The 18,273-nt window shown below is 40.7% G+C and overlaps 1 protein-coding gene across 1 annotated transcript; it reads right to left on the bottom strand.

Annotated features, from left to right (window-relative positions):
- Nucleotides 1–4,992: 4,992 nt before the first annotated feature.
- Nucleotides 4,993–14,573, bottom strand: LOC143127287 (vascular cell adhesion protein 1-like). The gene is made up of 5 exons (XM_076288689.1): nucleotides 14,085–14,573; nucleotides 11,168–11,434; nucleotides 10,400–10,735; nucleotides 9,974–10,228; nucleotides 4,993–5,881 (listed from the first exon to the last, which is right to left on the bottom strand). The coding sequence occupies exons 1-5, from the start codon at nucleotides 14,161–14,163 to the stop codon at nucleotides 5,697–5,699; spliced, it is 1,122 nt and encodes a 373-aa protein (XP_076144804.1). The 5' UTR covers nucleotides 14,164–14,573; the 3' UTR covers nucleotides 4,993–5,696.
- Between the last annotated feature and the right edge of the window lie 3,700 nt (nucleotides 14,574–18,273).

Here is an 18,273-nt window from a genome sequence, read left to right as displayed (position 1 = left end):
CAATCAATCAATCCTCCCATGATTAATCAAGACACACACACACACACACGTACATGCACACAAACACACCCATACACACACACTGTGGTATTTGGGAGGAGACCATTAAGTGAGGCCCTCAATAGAAGGCCAGTACTCACCCAGATAAATAAACGACCCTTTCTAGCATCGTAGGTCTGATATAACCACGTCATAAACATGGTAACACCAGAGAGGGTTATGTTGAAGCAAGAGGCGCAAACGTTGTAAGGGGGAAGGGGAAAAGAGGTTTTTGTTGGACAATTTGTTACTATGCGCACATGTTTTTGATCCTTTTCTAGTGCAATTTGTTAGTGTTTGGGATTTGGAAAATAATAACTTTTTATTAGACCATGCAGCTGCCAGTTACTGCCCGGTTGCCAGCGAGCTAACTACACTACTGGCTAAGGTAATATTTTAAACAGAGAAGTACCATTACTTGGAATTTGCACCTAGTTGAATATATTACTGATGTTATTTAAACTTAATTGAACTTGCAACAATAGTGTATATTAAGTTTAATATTACAGTAAGTCCCTTAACTGTTAGCCACTAGTTTGTACATAGCTATATTGCTATTGCCAACCACTTGCAGGCCTATAGCTTTTTAAGCTAGCGTGAGCTAGTTAGCTAGCTCGGTTCACAGACAGAATTAAATGATTCATTCCATGTCTAAAAGAGAATTTTCATTAGTGCCATTCATGATTATAGACAGTAATCAGTATAGACAGTTGGCAGCTTAATGTTGGCTCGTAAGCAGGAAATTCTCACTTATTCCGGTTCCGGCCCTGACCTATTCCGGTAAATTAGGACTATACATCTGTCAGCATGCAATGTGTTTCCTTAGCTTGTCACCATTCTTTCCTCTTCATCACACACACACACCCACCCACACACATACACACACACACAAATACACACCGTACCCTAATACATGCTTACACAAACGCACACAAACACGGGTATACCCAGTCATGCACACATTCACATAATAAAAACATTGGTAACACTCCATAATAAGGTGCCATAATAAATAGCAAACTAGTAATTACCTAACCCTTTGTTAATATTTGTTAATTGTTACTAACATATCTATTTGGCACAAGTTAATAGTTTTTTAATCATTAATCAAATATTAGTTGTTTGCATAAAATCTGTATGTTAATGTTTTAGCCAATCTATTAACTAATATTGTATTAATATGTGTTAATAGTTAACTAAATGTCTTTTTGGCACTAATTAACAGTTATTTCTTGCATCATTTAAATGTTAAATGTTTATTTGCAAACTATATGTTAATAGAAAAGTTAATGACTTATTATTATTTAACTAATTGTTATTAAACTGTGCTTCTGCCTATCCCAATATGAACCGCTCTCCATATCCTTACAATAGATAGATAGATACTTTATTGATTTATTGATCCCCAAGGGGAAATTCAAGAAAAAAACACGGAGCTACCTTGACATGCTGCCACTGTTGTCGGCGCCGGAACCGCTTGCAATAAAGTTGGTTAAGCTTAATTAATATATTAGTAGTATATAGCTATAAGCGTGGGGCTTCTTATAATAAAGTTGGTTAAGCTTAATTAATATATTAGTAATATAAATATTACTAATAGAAATTAATAATTAGAAATAAAGTTGGTTAAGCTTTATTAATATATTAGTAATATATAACTAGTCAGACGGTGAAGGGACTGAAACCAAAACTAGCTTATCACATTTATTCCTTTAGGAAAAGTTCAAACAAAACAACAAGTAGTTGAATGGGCTATATTACATGCATCATTCCTATACCATCACTGTCAGCCCTACTAGCAAGGGACATGGAATGTTCAGGTGCACAGAACGACAGTTTATTAATATTCTGAGACTCACTAAACACTCAGACGTAGACCATACGGAGGTAATGCATAAACATAATGCTAAACTAAATGTACATTAATTTCCTGCTAGACTGAATTGCACTTTCCATGCACACTACACTAAGCTAAACTACACTGAATGCATGGAAAGTTGCTAGCGGAGTTTACAGCTAGTCACGTTAGACTCAGTGTGTATGAACTCGTGGTCATAATGAAAACATTAATAAACGTTCTCTAAGTTGCTAGAATTCCACCCAAAAAAAACTTTTATATTAGCATATAGTTTGTAAATAAACATTTAACATTTAAATGATGTAAGAAATAACTGTTAATTAGTGCCAAAAATATATTTAGTTAACTATTAACATATATTAATACAATATTAGTTAATAGATTTGTTAAAACATTAACATACAGATTTTATGCGAACAACTAATTTTTAATTAATGATGAAAAAACTATTAACTTGTGCCAAATAGATATTTTAGTAACAATTAACAAATATTAACAAAGGGTTAGGTAATTACTAGTTTGCTATTTATTATGGCACCTTATTTTGGAGTGTTACCAAAACATTCAATATACACTGACATTGCCAGTGCACACCCAGAACCTATTGCACTACAGTATGTAACTGTTGTGAATGGAGCATGACCATATTGCACTAAGTAACTGTGTTGCCTAGGAGTGTATGGCCCAGAACCTATTGCATGTAACTGTGTTGCCAGCAGGAGAAAGACCCAGAACCTATTGCATGTAACTGTGTTGCCAGCAGGAGAAAGACCCAGAACCTATTGCATGTAACTGTGTTGCCAGCAGGAGAAAGACCCAGAACCTATTGCATGTAACTGTGTTGCGGCAAGAGCATGAGCCTTTGCGGCATGCCAAAAAGGCCTGGTTGAAATTGTCATGATGATGCACTTGAGTGAAAACCGAGGCCAGTTCAAGTCTGCAGCTGTGCAAATCACACCTCAGTGTTATCTCTGATGGCATGTGTACAGTTACGTTTTACATTTACGTTTTTTGCTCTCTCTGTGTGTGTGTGTGTGTGCTAAAGGGTGCAGAAAACTTTCCTGCCCAACATTTTTCATGTCATTCATGATGCACACTATTTTAAAATTCTATTAAAAACATTTTCATTTATCATGTTAAATCAAATTAACCTACTGCAGACTTAGTTTTCCCACAGTCTGATTTAAAACAGAATTTTAGTAAAACAAGCACCAAACAAAGAAGTCCCTGTAGTTATGCTGACTAACATACCAAAGAAGTGGATTGCACTGACTAAAAAAAAACAATTCTGGCCCTGATAAAAATCTGTAAAAAAAATATATTAAAAATTTGCCTGGTTTGGAGATAAAAGAACAAAAATACATAGCGCATAACAGTTAGTGAGAAAGCCTGTGTAGTGTGTTACTGTATACTAAACAAAAATATATTCACAACACATTTGGTTTCGATTACATTTTAGGCTATGAGGTGAAGAAAAAATGCACATGAGAGGTTTATTTGTGTACACATGTGGTAACAATCTTTATTTGTGAGGGCTCCCTCTTCACATTCAGTTCACAGAGTAACAAGCCCTCAGTTGCACGGCCTGTCCTGCAAGCACCACGCTTCCTCAAAACTTGCTATCAGTGGCATTGTTTTGTTTTAAAAATGCACATTTTAGAGTGGCCTTTTAGTGTGACCAGACCAACAGGACATCTGTGCGATAGCACACGTTTTAATCAGCTTCTTAAGATGACCAAACCAACAGGACATCTGTGCGATAGCACACGTTTTGATCAGCTTCTTTAGATGTCACACATGTCCGGTGAATGGATCCTGTTGCTGAAGTTGAAATGCTCACTAACACAGATTATAACAAATGTGTTAAAAATTGGAGAAATAAACGTTCTGTTTGTATAGAAGATCATTTTTTATTTACTTCCATTTTTTGAAAAAATAGGAGCAACAAATTGTCATTGTTTGCTCAGTATACAATATAACATTAATAAATAAAAAACTACAGATCTCCATACTGTTTCTTTGAGGCACATAGGCCTGCACAAGGTGCTTACATTCACTTAAAGGCATAGAAAGTAGTTCTTGTTAAAAACAAACACACACACACACAAACACACATTTGAAATGCTTCTGGACTTATGGTGTAAGTCATGATCTTTGCTCTTTACATAGTCAACATGCACAGAAGATACAAATGCAATTGTCAGCTTTCTCTCAGATAAAGATCATCATTGCAGGTAAAAGCAAAACAGTGACCACATCTTCAATCCAAAAAGGCAACAGTAGTATAAACATAGAATTTAACACGCTATGTCCTTATAAGGCACAAAAGTATGACCAAATCGTACACACACACACACGCACACACACACACATCATACTGTTTACACATAGCATGTGAATTAGTACTTCCCACCACTCTTCCATTACAGTCTGTTGTGTTTCAGATGTATTTATGCTGAGCTCGACTTTACATTTATGTGCTTGCCTGAGTGTTTGTGCTTGCCTGAGTGTTTGTGTGTGTGTGTGTGTGTGTGTGTGTTTATTTGAGTGTGTTTGTGTGCACATGCTCGTGTGTGTCTGTATTTTCTACTGAACTCTCCATTTGACTCCCACACATCCTCAAACTTCCTTCCCCCGGCCAAAAAATTTTAAGTATCTACTGGCAGGAACCATCCATAGTTAACCCTTTAGGTCCACCCTGGCTTCACCAGTCACACATCTCTTAATTTAACACACCAGCAGCACGCATGGACATAACCTCATAGTTGACTAAATACTGTATCTGATTATTTACATTTAAACAGAACAAGACAAACAACCTGATGAGAAAATGTGAGAAACATTATAACTTCAGCACTGGTGTGGAATCTTACAGCAGAATGTCTTCCCTTTTGACCTTTTGTAAGAAGATTGTTTTTTTTTATAGTTTAGTCTACTCAGAGAATGGAGAGCTAGCGGATCATGAGGAGATATTCGCTGAATGTCACAAAAATTGTTACATGTTAGAAATCACTTAGCATCACTTAGCTTTTAAGACATAGCTGTACAGCACAGGAATACATAAGAATGAAAAACATATTTTTTTACACTGTATAAAAACCAAACATGTTCTATTGAAGCAACTTACCCATGTATGTATTTATAAATATAACTCTGACTCCACAGTGAAATTCTGTTCTGCTTACATAACGTAACTTAATAACATTTGTTTAATTGATCTTTCATTTGTTTGTTTTCCACACAAAAAGCAGAAAATGGGATACCTGATATGAATATAACATTCAGTGTGACTTTTCCATGAAAAGACGATAAATTGTCCAACGTGTTTTTTTTTCCTGTGTCGTTGTTGGCATTCCATAGTTCCTAAGGCCTGTCACATGATCAGGAACTGGCACGGCCATTTTTTGGTGTCCATGACGCTCCGAATCCTTTCGATTTTCCATCTGTCATGGTGCACTGATGCAGAAGTCTTCATCTGTCGAGACATGCTGCGAGAAACTGTTTTCGGAAATTGATTGATTTGATTTTGACATTTACTACTGTGTTGGTTGAGCAGTCAATGGGTAGTGGGTTCTAACTTTGGACAGCGTAAGAGAGACAGGAAGAAAGAGCGAGAGAGAGAAAGAGAGAGAATTTTCAATGCAATTTCAATGCAATTGTATTCCAGGGGCAAACATCTCTCTCTCTCTCAGTTTGTTTTTTATCTGCTGTTCTGTTAGTTTAATTTGCACATGAACCATCTCCGTCCTGGAAGCTTGTTCACCAACAATGAGGTCCGAAGGACCCGCCCTTTGATCCCCTACGCTGTATTTCCATTGGCGTGAGCCACCTGTCCATTCTGGCTGTTACCACCTTTGAACTTTGCCAGAATGTATGCACCAGTCTTGTTCTTCTTGTGGTAGGTGCAGTAGATGCCTATGAATACTGCTAGTAAGACCAATATAGCTATTGCCACCAGGATGGCAATCCAGGTCAGATAGTTTCCTGATGGAGAGAGGAGAAACATGTCAGGGTTGGCACAGTGCGTTACTAGCGACCCACACAGTGTAATGTTCATTTAATAGACAAAATGAATTTCCCCTTGGGGATCACTAAAGTATCTATCTATCTATCTATCTATCTATCTATCTATCTATCTAAAAACATCTGCTTTATATTATTATATTATATTATATATTACATTACATTTGGCTGACACATTTTTAACCAAAGCGACTAACAACATGGTGAACAGTTTAAGTTTTAAAGCAATTCTCTCAACAATTTTAGGACAATTTAAAAACGGTAGAGTACAGTAAGAATAAGTGCATCAGTGACTGCTGTTGAGTGTCAGTTCAAGACGGGTGGTAAGTGCTAGGATCAGCAAGACTTGTTGTAAGTGGTGCTATGAGAAGAGATGTTCTCTAAAGAGCTGGGTCTGAAAATGGAGAGGGATGTCCCTGCCCTTGTAGGAACTGGCAGTGTGTTCCATGAAATAATTGTGAATAAGCTTTATAGTCTACTGTATTTCTCCTGTCCTTGTCCTATGCAAGCATCCTTTGTTTATCCTTGAATTCAATGAAAGCCTGTCTAGAGGCCTTTTGCCTATCACCAGGTGTGAAATGTTAATGTTTGTAGAACAGCATGTGTCCAGGCCTCTGAGGAACCTCCCAGGAAAGGGGGTAGTTTTAATTAAAAGACAATAGAAGCTGACCAGACCTGATGAAGGCCTAATCCTCATCCTCCATTTCTATTGCATATTCAAACTGGGTTGGACCTAGAGGTCACTCCTTTTGTTTGTAACATAAAGTTAGTAGACTGTTTCTGTATAGTCAGAGAATACTGAGAATCTGGTGAAATCCATGATGGGGTGAAACAAACATGTACTTCTCTCCCTTGAGGGCCACTGGCCCCTCATTGAAAAGAATAAAGCCTGGATCCTGATCTTGCATCGTCCTGATTGAGTCTTAAGAGAAATATGGTAGTAAAAATATACTATCAGTTATGGAGGTTCCAACCGTGAGATTAAAATTTTGGATTTAACCCTCTATACCCCGTAACGGCCATCGACGGCCGTTCTGTATTATCCTGTAACGGCCGCGGCCGGCCGCAATTCTTAAAGAGACATCTGCTACAGTATAACCTTCATACATGAAATTATACAGCGTTAGTGGGTACATAAAAACCAGACTTTTATTTTGACACACTTAAATGGCTATGTCGCTATTGACATTTCTCCGGTATTTTTGAGTTTAGCCTGTTGACTGACCGGCTGAGGACTTACGGTGCCTCTGGAGTTATGGCTTTTAACAAGCGTCCGCGTCTTTTCTCATTAGATGAGATAGTATTGATGTGCATCCACCATGTTTTGATGTAAGTGACGATCATATTGATGTAAGAAAATGACAAAATAAAAACATGAAAGTGTAATATATTTAACGTTAGCATCCTCCCGTTTGTCATGACTGACTTAGCTGCCTCTCTACTGGCATAAAAAAATCGTATGGCTGTCACTGTGAAAGTTTGAGTTTAGCTAGCTAGCACCAGCAAAATATAGGCATAATTCAGTGATGGGTCATGGCCTAATTAACAATAAAGTTTATGATAAACCCATGCCAGGTTTATTTGCAGTTATATCTTAACACATAACATTAACATTACCCCTTTCTGGCATGTACAGTAAAGCTAACATTATCAAATCCCACTTACAGATAGTTATTGCAAACTAGGCTACTATTATGTATGTCTCTCTCAATGAGTTTTTATGTTGACAATAACCAAAGCGGGAACCACCGTTGTGTTTTCTGCTTATGGATGTTAGGAAAATGTATTTGTATACAAGTAGGCCAATGTCTCGTCATCTTTGTGATTCATCAACTGATCAAGTTTAGATAAATTATATAACATGATGTGCATGTAAAACAAAACGTAAATCCATGTCAGGATTAACAGTCCCTGTTCTTGGTGACATGCATATCAAATGAGTCACGATTTCATGCGCTATGCTTCTGGCCTATGTTAGTTCATATCCTCATCATTTTTTAGCTGTAGCCTAAGGCTTACTGTCCAGCTAAATCCCAAATAAGTGCAAGATATGCCAGTCTATTTCAATGAAATCAGTACTCATATAGTATCTTGTTTCCCAGCTTCTAATACAGAAATATGTGAACCATATTTATAACTTTTTGTTAGTGAAAGACTTTGAGACTGTAAGTGAGTAGGCCTATGGCCGTCTATGGGAAACATGAATATATAATTCTTAATGGATCATATATCATTTGAAAGAGCAATTTCTAATCTTTAAACTGAAAGAAACTTACAATTGACACTTTTCATTAGATTTTTAGTTATTCTTGGTTATTTGAAATGTTTCTCAAATTGCCCTTTTCTCTTAGAATTCCCAGGAATCTGGGGCATTGTTGAAGAATTCCACTGGGGTATAGAGGGTTAAATTGGATTCAAATTTTGCTGAGAGATCTTCAACATCGTGTTTGACGGCACACTCATAAGGTAAGGTAATTGATATTTTCTGGTGGTGAGATATTAGGGAGTTGTCCTACATAGTCCTTGTCAGACTATCAGGCTCCAGCAGGGAGCTCTGTGGGCGTTAGTAACAAGCTTGTTTTGTTCCTGTAAATGGCCCGTAAGTATTATTGAAAATACTTTCGTCTCTATGAGACTGGCGTTAGAACAATAGTTCTGTAAATAGCCATATATGTTTCAGACAAAAACATATTCGGTCCTATGGACACAATCTGGAGCTTATCGGATTAAGCTTTTCAGGGTAGCCGGGGTCTTGGCCATTCCCCACTTTACGGCTACATTTGGGGGGACTGCTTGCCTAAGAATCTGTCACCTGAAAATGAAATTGCATTGAAATTGGTCATAACAGATGTATGAAACCATCTTTAGATTACGTAACTAAGATCACAGTTTGAAATAGCCTACAAAGATGATCTGAAAGCGTAATATTAATAGTTGGGCGTCGAATGACGTTTTCTACCGTTTAAAGGCCGTGTTGCAGGGTTCATTTTCCAACGAATTTGCACAATTTGCTTGTTGGTAATAAACATTTAAAGGAAAATTCCGGTTTTTAGCACTTTAAGGCCCTTTTCTGGTTTGTTTTGGATGAACTAGAGTGGTGGACACCGAAATTTTGACGATTGGTCCTGTTTCTGACTCGTTTTGAATCGCCTTTTCACTTCTCAGGGTGGCTGGCAATGGGAATACTGTAGTAGGCTACTCAAACATGTCCTAAAACAACCCTTAACGTTTGGTTTCAAAACTGTGCAACTCACCGAGTGGTTAGTGGAGTTCGTTGACTATTAAAAGCAAATATATCGGCGCAATGTATGATTCGTATTTGAACCTGAAGCATAGACGGTGGCACAGTAGTAATATCAACGTGCAGTGAGTCTTCCAACAGAAATCAATGGGATTTTACAAAATGCCAAATAAAAGACGACAGAAACTGTATTTCGCTACGCTACTTGTTTTGGAACATCAACGAACACCACTAACCACTCGGTGAGTTGCACAGTTTTGAAAACATAATAATATATATCTCAAGGCCTATAGCAATCTAACCTGACTCTCACCAGATGAATTTCGTTCCGCTTAGCTCCGCCTAGCTTCACTCACATCCATCTGGGACCTCTTCCGTTGAGAGTGATTTCTGCACCAGATTTTATGGTAGAGCCAATCAGGACGCAGGGCGGGAGTTTCATAGATGTGACATAGCGTAGAAACGACTGTGAGACTGTTATCAGCGTCACGGGTTGGCTTCGATGTGAGTGGTTGAAGTAGCACATCAATAGATGAAGGACAAGTGGCTTATCCAATCATATGCAAGCATTTTTTGATTAGGCCCAGCCTTCTGAAGCAACACTTCTATGTATTGATCCCAGATGGATGAGTGGAGCTAGGCGGAACGAAATTCATCTGGCGAGAGTCAGGTTAATAGCAATCATGGAGACCTACAGAACCACCATGTTAACAGAGACATTTCAAGAAGAGTGTTATTATTGTAAATATCTAACAGTGTCATTTACATTTTTTTACATGGATACAACCTAGGAGGTGTAAGACTCAACTTACTCCAAACAGCCACAGTCATTTTTACAGAGACATCCCCCTGAGTGTTGCTGACGATGCACTTATAGACACCAGCACTGTCCATCTCTACAGACTCGATGAGGAGAGTGCTGCTGCTGTTGTTGTTCTCCAGGGTCTTGTTGTCGTGTCTCCACTCATATGTGGGGCTGGGGTTGGCATCAGCAGTGCAGTTCAACTCCAGACGGTCCCCCTCCGTCAAGCTCACATCCTCGCTGGGGCTCACTATTGTGGGTTCGTCTGTGAGGGAGGAAACACGTAGAGGGGGTTGTTTTGAGAATGATTTCGCTTCTGACAAAATGATAGCAAAATATTTTTTTTTCAAAATAAAAAAACAATTACATTTATATATTTATATATATATATATATATATATATATATATATATATGTATGTATTAAAAAGACCTACACAATACTTCCAGTAGGATACTATTCGATCTGTTATTAGGAATGGGCTCAGGTGTGTTCAGGTCCAGTTGGGCAGCACAGCTGTAGGAGGCTCTGTGGTTCTCTCTGGAAGCTGTGATACTCAGATTAGTTCTCACAGTGACGTTCTGTTCTCGGTCGCCCTCAATAGTGAACTGAGTGAAGTCTGAATGTTCCAGCTTGCTGTCCCCTCTGAACCAGATGACGGTGAGTTTGTTAACTGGAGCCACACTCTGAACCTCACACTCCAGCCAGTACGTGTGTTCCTCCAGCAGTGGACCAGGATTATTTATATATAGGTCTACATTCTCTGGAATTTCTGTAGAGAAACACACACAAACATACGCACACACACGCACACACACACACAGAGAGAGAGAGAGAGAGTATCCAGTGTTACAAATGAACAAACAAACCATGCAATTTATTTAATTATTAATAATTAAATTATTAAATGATACATAAGAGATAGAATGGATACCCCATGGACAGTACATAAACAAAGGTGAGACGACAACAGTGAACTATACAACAAAACATCAAGTGGATTAAATATAACACATGTTACCGTGTGTTGAACTTACACACTCGTACATCTATGTTTTGGGAAAATATGTTCATATTGATGATGTAACATGATGTAACAGCACGGTCATTGTACATATGTGCAGGATGAGGTGGAGTCATTACGCTGTTCACATGGGGCGCTGTTCAAGTAGACAGGGCTGAGGATAAAAACAGATTCACTCACTGTATATGGTGACTGGTAGATGAGTTGTACATTGGTCATCAGAGTTGGCGAAGCATGTTATGCCAGTCTGCAGTGACCAGTCAGTGACGCTGGACACACTCCAGACCAGCTGCTGTGCGTTCTCTTTGGTTGTAGCTCCCACTGTTGCTTCCCAGCCCATCATGGTAGTATTGTACTCAGTGCGGCAGGTTGCTGTGGCTGGACTTCCGTACTTCACCACAAGAGCAGGAGGGTCAATCACTGGGTTCTTCCCAGTACAGTTATTACCTGCTCCCCCCAAAAATAAAAAAAAATAGAAAGAAAACAAAAAGGAGTGAGAAGGTAGATGGGAAGCAAAATCTGACAGAACCAAACTGTGCATTGTATTCCATAAACATTTGCTGTGTTATTATAGTAAGGTGAAGAATAAATACGTTTCTAAAGTGTTCCAGTCTTTGTTTATGATTATGGCTAAATTGAGTTACAAGCCGTTGTAATAGTGTGTTCACGTGGCTGGGAAGTCGGAAGTCCCCACTTTGGAACTCCATACTTCTGAACTGAGACTGTTCACTTGACAACAAACGGGCGACTTTGCTAATGATCATAGGCTAGCCAGAAGGCTAACACAATGTAGTTACTCAAAGGTACTCTGGGATGTACTGTTCAATATCACCTGTCGCCTGTGCTTATGAGTATAACATAAACAAACAATGTAGTGACTTATTTGGGCAAGGAACAAGTACTTTTTTTTATCTTTCACTTTGTTGAGTGACATCAAAACATTCTTCTTTGGGCTCTTGCAAAACTCCCCCACAGCCCCCCACCCCCCTCCCTGTTCTGTGTGTGTTGGGAGGGGGGTTAATAAGAGATATTTAATACTTTGTTCCTGTGTCAATCCACTTTATTACATATAACTCTACTTATGGACTTTAATGTTTGGATTTTTTTAAATGGGTGGATCACCTGAGTTAATACTAATGTCTGGTTAAAAGTTCATGCAAATAGTCTCACTGGAAGTATACTTACTAAAAAATATATATATTGATGCATTCAATACTTTCCCCTGCTGTATGCACACATGCTCAATGTACTACAATTTGTTTCATGAGAGCAGAGCTCCAGAGGTCCATATTGACTACTCCTGTGACCCATGTGACAACTGATGCAGCCTCATGTGACAGCTTCCTGGTCACACAGGGAATTCATGTGTTCTAAATTTCATGTGCGTGTTTTATACCAGAGGACACAACATTTACAGCACACTTGCGAGGCCATGCATGTCATTTCCCTGAGCTCTGATCTCTGGCCTTTCATCGGCGCTTCGCACAGCGAAGTCGTCATTGCCAGCTTTGCGTCACAAAGGAAGAGGACACATATGAGCGTCTCACTCGACCACACCAGCCCCCTACGCGTGGGAGCAGAGCTCAACATTGAGAACCTACGTTCTGCGTGGGAGTAGAGCTCAAAATTGAGAACCTACGTTCTGCGTGGGAGCTGAGGTCGCATTCCTTTCTTGCTTGTTTATTCCAGAGACTGCTGGATTCTTTTTTTGGCTCCTGCTCAAAGAGGAGGAGGAGGAGAAGTGAGAGATCTGACTGTGGGCTTACACCGCGCCCACATACTGTAACGGAGTGCAGTTGAGTATGCGCTCTGATGACCATACCAACTCTGGCTCTTGGGCGTTGCCATACCAACAAGCCCTGGCTCTTGGGCGTTGCAGTCAGGCTGCCGGTTTGGTTCCCCAGGCTGGTTGGAGTGACTGCTACACAATGGCAATTTGTTTCATGTGACCATTTTGACGAAACGCTCATGGTTTTGGACTCATTAACTCGCTGTATGTAGTTACACAAGAGACACGTAGGCTCTCGTTGATTGTGTGGCACGTAGATTGTGTGGCACCTTTTCCCCGCAAAATGATGCTCTGAGGCCTGTGCAGAGCAACACATTCCCTACACACGTGTCAGAGTTACGAAAGCGTTTCACCACTAAAAACACCTCACCCTCTAAGGACTCTTTCCCAAAGGGGTGGTCAGACAGGGTTTGGCCGTGCGTAAGGCCAACAAACAAACAAACAAACAAACATAAATCGTCTCTTGGTTACAGTGAGCTCCACCAAAACCTTCAGCCACCAACGTCCAGCCCCATCTCCCCAGCCTCCCCTCCCCCCTCCCCTTACTTATATCTCTCCCATTCCTGTCATGGGTGGGCCAAATAAACACGTCTCACTTCCTGTGTTACATTCACATTAATAACCTTACTAATGTGACTCACAGAGACACATACTTTGTGGGTGACGGTCCATTTGTCAACAGCCCGTTGTCCCAACAATGACACACTGTGGTAGCCATGACGACACCACCTCAAAACATTTCCTGGTATTGTGCCCCGGTGATGATTCTAATCGGCTTGTTCCCTATCAAATATTCCTGCCCTCCAGAAGAGCTCCTTTACAAACTGCAAACATGTTGGACAACAGTGAGGATCTCCGAATCCAGTCCAGTCCAGTCGTATGTAGTTGTTGTCTTTTAACAAGAGGGGCACACAGAAAGCCCATATGCAGATGACAGCACGAAATACACTGACGACCACACTAAAGTCTGAAGGACACACAGAAGGTCACAACACATGCCAGCTTTGGGTCACTGCAGTGGTATTGGACACAATGTGCCACTGCAGGCAAACCTCTGCCCAAGTGTCTTTATCATAATATAATACCACATGCAGGGAAGAGAGAGAAACAGAGAGAGACATAGAAAAAGAGAGGGAGAGAGAGTAGAAGAGAGAGAGAAAGAAAGAGTCAGAGAGAGACAGAGTAAGAGAGAGAGAAAGAGAGTTAAAGAGAAAGAAAGGACAGAGAGTATGGAGGGAAAGAGAAATCAGCACAAGAAAAAAAAAAACATCCAGTAAGTTAATGCCACTGCTAAAATAATTATATTACCTGCCACTGTCATCACCAGAAGAGCTAACAGCTGTGCAGCCCAGAGGAGTCCTCCAGAGAGAGTAACGTATCCCATCATCCTGATTTAGTCCAGAGAGAGAGAGAGACCACAAAGTGAGACCACAGAGTGTGAGCGACTGCCTGAACTGACTTGCGCTGTGAGTGAGTAAAAGTGAGGGAGATTACTGGTCCCGTCAGCATATAACTGCATAGCATATTTCAAAACTGAAAGTCCAGTGGCGGAAACCCCCTCTATAATAAAACGCCCCATAATGGGAGCCTCTGGCTGCTACGTGCAGAAACCGTTACGAGCACACTTTCTCTCTCTCTCTCTCACTCTGCCTATCTCTCTCTCTTACACACACTCCCCCCCTCTGTCTCTCTCTCTCTCGTTCTCTATCTCTCTCGCTCTGTCCAGATTTTTCCTTCGCTCAGCCACACTGGCTCACCCCCTCTTCCTGTTCTCCCTTCCTCTCTTCTCTTCCTCTCTTCCCCTTTCTCTCTCTGCATATCTCTCTCCTTGCCAATCTCTTAAACAAGCATGTCTGGCAGCACACACACACACACACATATGCATGCGCGCACGCACACACACACACATACGCATGCGCACGCACACACAAACAGAGAGAGAGGGGGGGGGGCAGAATCTGGCGCTCATATTACTTAGAGGTGGTCTGGGAGTTTCATGTAAGAGGGGGCTTTACAGGAAAAGTCATTACGGGGCAGAGCAACCAGGACATTGAAAGTGGAAGGAACAGCAACATAAAATGAGTCCACGTGTGGAGGTGTGTGAGTTTGTACGCTCCTGTAGATCAACAGCAGCAGGCTGTAGTGAGGGGACAGTCCCACAAAACCAACACATATCCACAACGTGTACCCACAATTGTATTTGTATTCCATTTTCATTGACCTATCGGTGACCTTTGGCTGAAATGATATAAGGATGTGAAAGAAAACATTGTGTAGACACATTAATAAATCTAGAGGCCTACTGGTGAAAATCCTTATTTCAACCCTCCTGGTGTGTAATGTTTATTTCAACCCTACTGGTGAGAATCCTTATTTCAACCCTCCTGGTAAAAATCCTTATTTCAACCCTCCTGGGGAGAATCCTTATTTCAACCCTACTGGTTTGTAATGTTTATGAATAAATAGGGCTTCACCTAAAACTATAAAGAGTGGTAAAACCCAAGATTCCGCATGTGGTTCTACACCCACTGTTATCTGTTCCAAGAACCATGAATACCATTGAAGATACACCCCCACACACACACACACACACACACACACGCACACACACACACACACCAGGGGTGTAATGCTAAAATAAGAAGTGGGTGCACAATGAATTACTAAAAATATCCTGGTGTGATATATTCACTCACTTCTGACTAGCACTTGACGTTTGAATCACTGTGTTGCAACTGTCTGATCTCACTCTGTCCCTCTGCCCTATTGATCTCTGCCCTGTTGGTCCCTGTCACTCTCACATGTTTGAGGATGGTGTTATTGTCCAGGGGTGTAGTGGTGAAATAAGAGGTGGTTAAACTATGAATTATGTGATCACGGTAAGGTGGACTGCGCCATGCGGTATGATAATTTTTAAAAAGTCATTCAGAACATGTTTGATGATGATGGAGGTTATTGACCTATTCCTATAACAATACCAGTGGTATTAAATGGTCCCTAGAGTGTACATGTTGTGAATGTGGATAACACAACACAGTGTGCTGTTTGAATGTTAAAAGTTGCAATTGGTGAATAAACTCGTTTGAAAGGTGGATAAACTTGAACTTCTAAAATGTCAAAGGTGTTTACTTGGGTTAAGCCCCCGCTACACCCCTGATTATAACCACGACAAATGTAATGGTAGCTTTAGCGAAGTTCTACAGGAAAGACACAGTAGTCACACATTCTGTTCATAACTTGTTAACCAATCACATCTCAGGAGAAGCACTCCTAGCAAGTGTACTCGCCACGTCATCCATTCTTAATTTCCTAGCCAGTCACAGTGGATGCACTCACATTGCTTATGCCTCCCATTCATTCAATCAGTCTACTATGAACCAATAGGAAACAAATGTGCTTCTTAAAAACTTCTGTGTCTAACTCCTTTCCTTGCTAGAGATGTAGGTAGATCCCGAGGCACTCTGCTGATAAAAAAAAGTCCTTTATTTAGCGGACAAAGGACTTTTTTTATCAGCAGAGTGCATTTGGATCTACCTTCATCTGTTTCAACTCTATCTGGCCATTTCCCTTGAAGAGCACCTGAAACATTTCCAACCACTAGTGACCCACTGCAGCACTCTCCCATCTTTTTCTCTCCTTTCCTTGCTACTTTCAGTGAGCTGACTTCGACGTCTCCACCACCACCACCACCACCCCCCCCCCCACCCCCCCCACCGGCACCAGTTGGTCCCTGCTGTGCCGGGGGGGTATGCTCCTCGCCCCTGCTGTGCCGGGGGGGGGAATTGCTCCTCGCCCCTGCCACGGTTTACCGGCAGAATCCGACATCCCTGCACTGCTCACCACCGGTCTACGGACGGGGACCTACGCCAAAGACTGTTTATATACTCAGCTGTTGTGTATATCATGTAGCCGATCTTGTTTCTGAGATCCTATTCAGGATCAAATCCCCTTTCACTATTTTGTCTCCCGAGTCTTGGAACTACAACAAAGCTTTGGTGGAAAAGGCAGGACACAAGACAAAACACAATATTCAACATAGTTTTTCTCTCTCTCTCTCTCTCTCTTTCTCAATTCAAGGTTGCTTTATTAGCATGACTGTAGTGTTACACAAAACCAAACAGCATAACAATGGTTATAGTAATAATTAGAACATTGACAACATTGAGAGACCCTCTCTCTATCCTTCATACTCACTCTCTCTCTCTCACACACACACACACACAGAGACACACACATGAACTGGAAGTGAGTAGTTATCTGAAAAACCCCAGGATTTCCCACTTCTACTACTCTCGTATTATATGTACTCCTCTTGGCAATCCCCTTTGCCACACCGGCTTGACATAGCTACGCACTGACACACACACACACACACACACACACTAACACATACAAACACAAGCAGTAATCAGTGCTGTGGCATTCTGAAGCACACTCCCCGTTCTCCACTTCCCAGAAACTGGCCCATGACGGGAAGCACTCGTGCCCTGATAGAAGGCAGAGCTGCCGGCCAGTGGACATAAAAGGCCAGGAGGAAGGAGAGTGGGAGGGAGTCAAGGGTGTGTGTGTGTGTGTGGGGGGGGGGGGGTTGGGGGTACATAGCTCATGTAGTGCCATAACATTGCCCCTCCAGCACAAACATTCCAGCTATTTTAGTGAAGACTTTGAGGAAGGGAGGGAGGGAGAGAGAGGAGAGGAGAGTGCAATTCAAATTCAAATTACAAATTACAATTAGCATGAGCGTGTGACTGCAAAGTTGCCAAAGCCACAATACCAGCCACACCACACAGAGACATACAATAAAGACCTTTTGAAAAAAGTTCTCTCATGTTCTGTCATAGATGCTGCAGATGCAGTGCTTTTTTATATATATATATATATATATATATATATCTGTAAATAATACTGTCCCTGGTTACATATATCTGTAACAATAGTGTTTGTGCCATAGCTTTATTAATGTGCGTTGTCAGCCAGTAAAGATTTACTACAAAAACAGGATTCATATAAAAACACCTTACAGCCTTATCAGACAGTCCATGTGCTTCCCTTTCCTCCTGCTGAGACGCTTGTCACTGCAGAACCTTCAGCTTCGGCCCATGCAACCCCCTTTTTTTTGGCTGATAGGCTGTCCAAGCTGTATGCTTGGTACTGTGTGAAAACAACAGTTCAGTGTGCTGAGACATTAGTCCAATGCAACAAAATTTAAGTACATTTTTGGTTGGCAAATGTTCTTGTGTAAGAGTGAAAAGCAGTCTGCATTACACTACTCCTATTCATGTGATTTATTGGGAAAATATTGTGACCATGCCACTTGCTTCCCTTCACATTTATTCATTTAATCAATCACAGAAATAGATCATGATATTTCAAATTCAAATGAAGTCTTTTTGTGCAGATCGAAGCTTAAAAAAATTGTCATGAACAAATGTCATTAACCCCATTTGTGCTTCCCAACTGGCTCATTCCTAGTGCCCCGCAGGATTGTCTGAAAGCC

This window comes from Alosa pseudoharengus, unplaced genomic scaffold (assembly GCF_046254945.1).
Source record: "Alosa pseudoharengus isolate Yale_2024_CS ecotype anadromous, Long Island Sound unplaced genomic scaffold, YU_APseudo_1.1 YU_APseudo_1.1_scf_1, whole genome shotgun sequence".
Classification (NCBI taxonomy): Eukaryota; Metazoa; Chordata; class Actinopteri; order Clupeiformes; family Clupeidae; genus Alosa; species Alosa pseudoharengus.
The sequence above is the reverse complement of the archived record's forward strand: the minus strand, read 5'-3'. Positions and strand labels throughout refer to the sequence as shown.

What these genes read in the sequence shown, in the direction of transcription:
- LOC143127287 (XM_076288689.1), bottom strand. Translation starts at nt 14,163, where the DNA reads ATGATGGGATACGTTACTCTCTCTGGAGGACTCCTCTGGGCTGCACAG. An exon ending in TCTGGTGATGACAGTGGCAG is followed by an intron (nt 11,435 to 14,084) that starts GTAATATAATTA and finishes TGGGGGGAGCAG; the next exon opens with GTAATAACTGTACTGGGAAG. An exon ending in TATCCTACTGGAAGTATTGT is followed by an intron (nt 10,229 to 10,399) that starts GTAGGTCTTTTT and finishes CCTCCCTCACAG; the next exon opens with ACGAACCCACAATAGTGAGC.